This window comes from Anneissia japonica, unplaced genomic scaffold (assembly GCF_011630105.1).
Source record: "Anneissia japonica isolate Jap-2015-1 unplaced genomic scaffold, ASM1163010v1 scaffold4469_len402912_cov134, whole genome shotgun sequence".
NCBI classification, from domain to species: domain Eukaryota; kingdom Metazoa; phylum Echinodermata; class Crinoidea; order Comatulida; family Comatulidae; genus Anneissia; species Anneissia japonica.
The window spans coordinates 187,322-194,769 of NW_022754049.1; the positions used below are offsets into that span (position 1 = coordinate 187,322).

At 34.6% G+C, this 7,448-nt stretch overlaps 1 protein-coding gene across 2 annotated transcripts in view; it reads left to right on the top strand.

The window, feature by feature from the left end:
- LOC117123028 overlaps positions 1–6,728 on the top strand; it is a 19,215-nt gene extending 12,487 nt beyond the window's left edge. The window contains exons 3-8 of one of the 2 annotated variants that reach the window (XM_033268826.1): positions 2,029–2,430; positions 3,242–3,415; positions 3,998–4,177; positions 4,295–4,732; positions 5,157–5,241; positions 5,859–6,728. In XM_033268826.1, the coding sequence (XP_033124717.1) occupies positions 2,029–2,430; positions 3,242–3,415; positions 3,998–4,177; positions 4,295–4,732; positions 5,157–5,241; positions 5,859–6,558 (1,979 nt within the window). In that variant the 3' untranslated portion in view covers positions 6,559–6,728. The remainder of the gene's footprint in view (positions 1–2,028; positions 2,431–3,241; positions 3,416–3,997; positions 4,178–4,294; positions 4,733–5,156; positions 5,242–5,858) is intronic. The other variant, XM_033268827.1, reaches the window with a different exon arrangement.
- The last annotated feature ends 720 nt before the right edge of the window (positions 6,729–7,448 follow it).

The following is a 7,448-nucleotide window of genomic DNA, read 5'->3' on the forward strand; positions in this document are numbered from 1 at the left end:
TGTATATGTATATATATATATGTATGTATGTATATATATGTATATAGATAGAGAGATACACGGTATGAATTATGACAATAATGATAGTTAACGTGGTTATGGTAGTAGTGTTGAAATGGGTGGGGGTTTATGCTGATGATGATTATAATTACGTCAGTATTCGCATGATGATTACAATTATTAATCCCTTAAAAATGCCATGAAATTACATAAAACAAATTACTGTCAGTAAATTTTAACCTCATGATATCGCCCCTAAGATGCCAGATTGTTTACCTGTATAAGATACTACTATACGTACACACGGGTCCTGATACAAGCAAGCCAAAAATATTTGCTATTACCGCTTTTTATGGCAAATTCGATGACTGGAGCTCATAATTATTTTTTTTTGAAGTATGAGAAAATTGTAATTTGAAATTTTGAAAATTGTAAAAAAGTTATTTGCATCATAATAGATACTGCGACTATAGTACCAGGAACAGAATGTGGTAGGATTACAGTGACTGTATTTACTTTCATACACACAAAAGAGCTAGGATTTTCACAGCATATCAAACATCTTAAATTCGTATTTATACATGAATATAAACACAAGCTCTACTACTTGCTGTTTGATTGCTCTGTGCGGCTGTTACTTTAGACAAGTATGTTGAGAAAATGATAATTATTAGGCTTTATCACACGTGCCTAATGTTAACTTAAACATATATCTATATATTCGATACCAAATGAATATACACGTAAAACATCGAATTGTAGCCCAGTGGGCTTAATCTCGACAAGAAGCCTATCTCAAATTGAAGCGGACCTCTACAGTTTGCAAAATTAGCCTCGAAAAGAACTCTTATCTCAAAGAGAAGCCCCGGGCTTCTTTTCAATATACCATAGGCTTTCTTTTCGGTATAGTACAGTATATACACTGCACATTAATTTCAAAGAAATAACCTACATTAAAAACATGCTTGGCGTGGTTTATACAGTAGTTTAGAAGGTTTAATGGCGGTTAATACCATCCATATCACAGTCGCCCTATTTATTGTTTTGTAGTACTAATTCCCAAAATTTACAGCATTCATTTTGAAAAGAAACCCCCTCTTTACTTTGCAAATGTTGCCTTGAATAGAAGCCAATCAAAAGTTCGCTAAAAAAAATAAAAATAAAAATATCGCGGTTTTACGGTAGATTATTTTCAGAATAATTTGTAAAACTTTATATCATTGACTGTCTCATATTTAATAACGAACTGGTAAATTAGCATTTGATGTTTTAACTGCGAAATTTTAAAACTGAATGCCCAAGATGACAGGGCAATTACCGAGGTAAAACTGTCGTATGAGCCGTAAACCTCCGGTTTGGCCATAGTGTAAAATTGCTTTAGAAAGGGGATTGATTGAAGTTTTTTTTTTATATCATTGCTATTTTTTTAATGTATTGTTATTTATTTGTAATTTTTATTGTTATTATTTAATATTTCTACTGTTATATATATATTATATATTTAGCATAAAAATATTTATATTAAGATAACAAAAATGGAGTATATATATTCCATGCAATCCATTCCTACATAGCGGAAGAGAATTGCTTAATCAACTGGGTTTCAAACCCGTTATAATAAACACAATAATGAAAAGTCCGCGACGTATATTATATGTGTTCAAATACACATCTACGACCTGGGAGATATTATTATCTTTGATAACAAGCCGCCTTTGGCTATATTGTGAGCCATTCGTTAAACGTAAAAAATCAATTTTAATAATAATCTATAATGTGTCCATACATAAGATTCAATGACATCATCAAGCCCAAATATGCATTTATTATTAAAATTAAACAAGCTGAACTGAACTATAATCCGAGAATTTGGATTAATAATGAGAAATTGCTGTTAAAAGCCAAAATTTTGAATTAGTAATATATTTGGATAATACTCTGAAATGAAAATACAAAGTTTCAGTGGCACTACTGTGTTCTTAGTAGTGTTTGGTTCAGATTTCAATGTATCTTTTCCCCCATTTCTAGCTCTTTATCGGTCAACTGGATGTCCGCAGCCAAATTCGGTTCTCAAAGGAAGGATAGATAAGGGCGAAAAAGTTGAATACTTTGCAGGCGATTCAATAACATATATTTGTGAAGGAACGGCGTTTATGTTGGGAGAACCAACTAGGACTTGTTTAGCGTCTGGAATGTGGGACAATCCATCGCCCGAGTGTCGGACGGTTTGCAACGAGCAAGTTTCGTCCCTGGGAAGTAACCGTGGAACGCCCATACCAGTCGAGGAGTTTATTAGCAGTATTAACGTTGAGGGGGAACAGTACGTGCTACCGTGCCTAACTGGATACACGGGCACAAGTGAATTTATTTTAGCCACATGTCAAAGTGATGGAACTTGGAATTTTAACTCAACAGATTTCGCATGTGAAGGTAGGTTGCGTTCACACTGTAATGTTACAACTGTATAGAACATTGAAGTGATTAAGTGAGGGCGCACACCTTATACCCTAGGCAAATAGTCAATTTGCTTAGAGAAAATTCAATAGACGTTATGACATTCGGTAATAATTTAATGATTATTAACATACTGTGCTAATATAATATATTTCTTTTTTTCATTTCATTTATTTTTTCATCATCTTAAAAATACATAAATGATAAAATATTAAAAACGTTAGGAAGCAAAACATGAAAAGAGACGGGAACTAAGTGAGGTAAAATAAAATAAATAAAAAAAAAAACATCATGTAATGATGCCAGGGATAACACATGAAAGTCATTTAAAATAAAACAAATTATTTCCAATGTGGTCCCTTGTAAATTACATAGGGCAAAAAAAAAAAATTAACAATGGGAAATAAAAAGTAGTCAAATAGAGAAAGAAGTTTTTTAAGTTACAGAATAGTTAAGTGAACAAACAATACAAGTTTGAGTGATAGCACGATTTAAAAAAGATTACAGTATTAATTATCATTTTCTGTGTCCTTGTTTAAGGTATTTCATCAGCTCCGTTTTAAATTGGAATGAATTTGATATTTGCTTAATATAATCAGGAGGTTTATTCCATTCTTTAATAACATTACAATAGAATGTATTCGATCCTATACCTTGGACAACAAAAGTTGTACATACTGCCACGAGTAAAATAATTATGCAGGTTATTAGTTCTACGAAAATGATCAGAAAGGTATGGATTTTACAATAATATAATAGTCCTATAATAATGTGTTTGTTCTTACAGCGGTAGTCTGTAGTATCAATGGGCTAGGAGAGGGCGTAATTGTCATCGGAAGTGATTTTACATATTTAAGTATAGCTACATTTCGTTGCGACGTTGGTTACACGCCGTCCTCTGATACGACAAGGCAATGCCAAGCTGACGGTACCTGGTCGGGAGTGGACATATATTGTATTCGTAAGTGTATTGTATGAATTTGTAGAAATATAGTCAAATTAATTACCAAATTTCAAATTAATTGGTTGATTCGAAGCTCTATGTCCCTGCAATTTCACTGATATTATTTTTCTGAAAGCTTGAATTATAGCATACACAATTCTAAAAAGCTTGTTAGCCTACGTGATTGACCTAGCTTAACTATGGACCATACTAGTTTATAAATATCAAAATACATTATGTTATTTTAATTCTGTTTAATTTAATTTATTATTAAGTCATTGTGTAAGGAATAGGCCTATGTACATGGAAATAATTGTATGATGATAATAATACTAATAATAAATATTTTTGTATTGTTAAAATTATTACAAATATTATGATGTCAACGACTACCCGACCATGATGATAATAATAATGATTATGATGATGATACTAATGATAATATTAATGAGGTTGATGATGGTGGAGTGATGATGAATGATGAATTGAATGATAATGGTGATGGTTCTGAGATGATTTTTTGATCGTCACTTGACATAAACTTAAAATTTTCAGACATATCACTTAAACTTAAATGGCTATTTTGTTTTCCTTGGACAGTTGTATTCTGTTCGCCACCTTTAGCCCCGGAAGGTACGTCTGTCCTCCCTGGGCCATATAAGTATGGAGAATATGTGACTTACTTCTGTGTTAACCCAGACGCTACCTTAATTGGTGATCCAATGCGTATGTGCACTGCAGATGGTAGTTGGTCCGGCCAGGAACCTATCTGTCTAACTGGTAAGGTTATTATTTTAATATGTAGGGGCTATCTAAATTGCAACGATAATTTTACGATAATTTATAAATGGTGTACCGTTTATTATGAAACACCTGTTTATTTTGTTTATTTGTTAGCAGACACGACAACGATAACAACAAATGTGAACACGCAACGCCCTACAACAACGCGTGTACGTACCACTGGACGACCCGTAACAACAATGCAACCACCGACAACCCAATCGGCGACAACCAAATCGGCAACAAGCAGGAAAGTTGCGACGACCACGAACTCAGCGACGACAACTCAATCAGCGACGACAATGCAACTCATGACAACTGTACACAGGACGACGTCTGCAAGCAAAACATTATTAATACCTTCAACCACAAACAAACAAGATAATTTACAAACAACAATTGTTGATGATAATATGTCGTCTGCTAACGAAATGTCAACGCTCGATGCTTCCATGACGTCATTAAATGTACCATCGTCTTCTCAATCCCTGTCACCGTCAACTACGAGTGACGGCTTTAACGAGAAAGCCAAAGGTGAAAAGTCCCCTGCAGGTAGGCTTTTACATGCATTTTGGCTTTCTTTTATACCGGGGTCATACACCATTGAATGGACGATAACATATCTGATATAAGCAGACTAAACTATTCTGAAAATAGTTATGATTATTGTTATCAACATTGTCATGAATATCATCATCAAAATCATCATCATCATTATTATGTTGTTATTATTATTATTATTATTATTATTATTATTAATATTATTATTATTATTATTATTATTATTATTATTATTATTATTATTATTATCAACATCATCATTATCGTTGTTTCAAATATTATTTATTAGTACAGGTAACTAATATTTTTTTAATGCTTTAAATTATTATGTTTATAACAATATTAATATAAAATTATTGTCATCATTATTAGGATTATTTTATATTTGTAACTTACTGCATTTTGTTTCCTTCAGACTTTATGGTGCTTATTGTAATCATTGCTGGTGTATTCTCTGTCTTGTTCTTGGCCATTATCTTCACTGTTGCTTGTTTGAAATCGTAAGTATTAACAAGCAAATGCAGGTCTACTTCTAATTAAAAACCCTTTAATTAAAGACCACCTCCAATTAAAAACCACTTTTCTGTGTCGTCCCAATTGGAGGGAGACCTGGTATCTGTATTATGTTTCTGTGCATTGGATTTATCGGAAAACCCACGAAAGACTTATTTCCAGCTGGTCCTTCTGATAGTGATTGGACAGTACACCAGGCAACAATATCCTACTCTTTTCCGACTTTACCAGGCCTATACTATTACAGTATTGACATTACACTGATGTTAATTATAAAATAGACAGCCATTTTTGACATCACATTTAACAGGGAGTGTTTATTAGATTGGGACGTTTATTAAAGACAATACGGTAATTTTTTTATTTTTTTTTTTGGCGGGGTGGGGGCTAGCGGGGTGGTGGAAGTGGGAAACATATTTTCCTTATTCCTCATGGTTTTTGTTGTAGTTTGATTAAAAACATTGTCATATTGTACCAAAATTTAATCTCCTGTTTGGTATTTTATCTGATAAAATATGAATATCAGATCGAGTTGTGCGTGCTCAAATTCATTTTGGATTTATATTACGATTTATGAATTAATTATTGAAATTCAACCCCACAGACCAAGGAGAAGGAAAGTACAAGTTACCAAACAGATCAATTTTATCAGCAGTAAAGAGACCGGATCTATGAATGACATGCTCTGGTCGGACGGTCTCTCACCTGACAGCCCACGGAGCAGAGCAGACTCGGGCCTACCACCGTCGGATCGAAACTCCCCCAGCTCAAACGACTCCGCGGACGGGAGCGGCGCTGGTGGGGTCGTGAACTTAGCGTTTGAAAACGATGATGTATTTAAAACACATGAAGATGATCCGTACCATCGAATCGATTTTGGTGCTGTCAATGAATCCAATAATGTCAGTAGTGTTCTTATGAATAGTGGTATAATGTCGCCAGCTCCTCAGACTCAAGACGATCGTAAGCCTATTAGTCACAGTCGTGTGAACAGTTTCCAGCAGCCTGATGACGTTGAATCCTTATACGCAAGGGTTGATTTGTCCAAAAAGACAAACAGGTCTCCACAAAACGGTGTCGATCGAACACTGAGTACTTCATCAGACTACAAATCTGAAGAAAATCCATTATATCAAACAACACAAAGAACATCGCCTAAGTCGTTGCTAGAACCAGCCGTGGACAATGGTCAGTTGAAAAGTAATGGCGACGTTAGAAAGACTTCGCGTCGAACGCCATCAGATGTGTCGGTTTCAAGCCGATCGTACTGGGCCCAGTACGAGGAACAAGTTACGCGGTTATAGGATACTCCCACATTAACTGAAAGGATCTTGTGTAAATGGCAAACATTTGCACGGTACGGTACATCCTTGTGTTGACTTATGATTTCTGCCACTCTTGAAGTTTAGAAACAGTGAGTCGCTAACAAAAGTTGTCCAATACCTTCCACTGAGCCGGGCGCGAAAAAAAGATAGAAACAAAAAAAACTGGATGTGCCAATTCCGGGCTTCACATGGTGCCATACACAAACTTTCAAAAACCACAGGCGAACATGGAGTTGTTGAGGTATTTATATTCCATGCCTCTGTATTCTAAATGATTGCTCTAGAAATACAAGTCTATGCGCATTGAAAAACGTGAGTATATATAGGCCTACAATATTGGACAAAATTTGTCAATACCATGTGTAGCCATTGGTTAGTACTTTTTAACAATCCCAATCAAGAAGGCTTGTGACTAAGAATTTCTTGTTTCTGGAGGCTGATTAACATGGTAGGGCCCGGGGACTATGTTTAGGAAGCAACGCCCTATGCACTTGTGTTATTCAGAGTTTTGCAGCATATTAAGATAACATAAAATTTTCGTACTCATAAGCCATTATTTATAGCAATTGAAAGTGCTATCATCGTGTGAGTAGGCCTACTGTTGCCATGACATGTACCTTTGTTAGTGGCGGCAAACACGCGATGCGCACTAACTATTAATCGGGAACGAATAATGGTGAACAATTTAAATTGCATTTAGGTACTGTTTGATATGCAAGTGTACTTTTTGTAATTGATTTTGTGTTAGTTTAGGAATATCACCAAAGCAAGTTGACATTATTGAAGAATTAGAAAAGCATTTTCTGACTGAATTTAGATAAGAAATAACTGTTTGCGGGGCAGTTTCGATAAGGTAGGTATAAATTAAG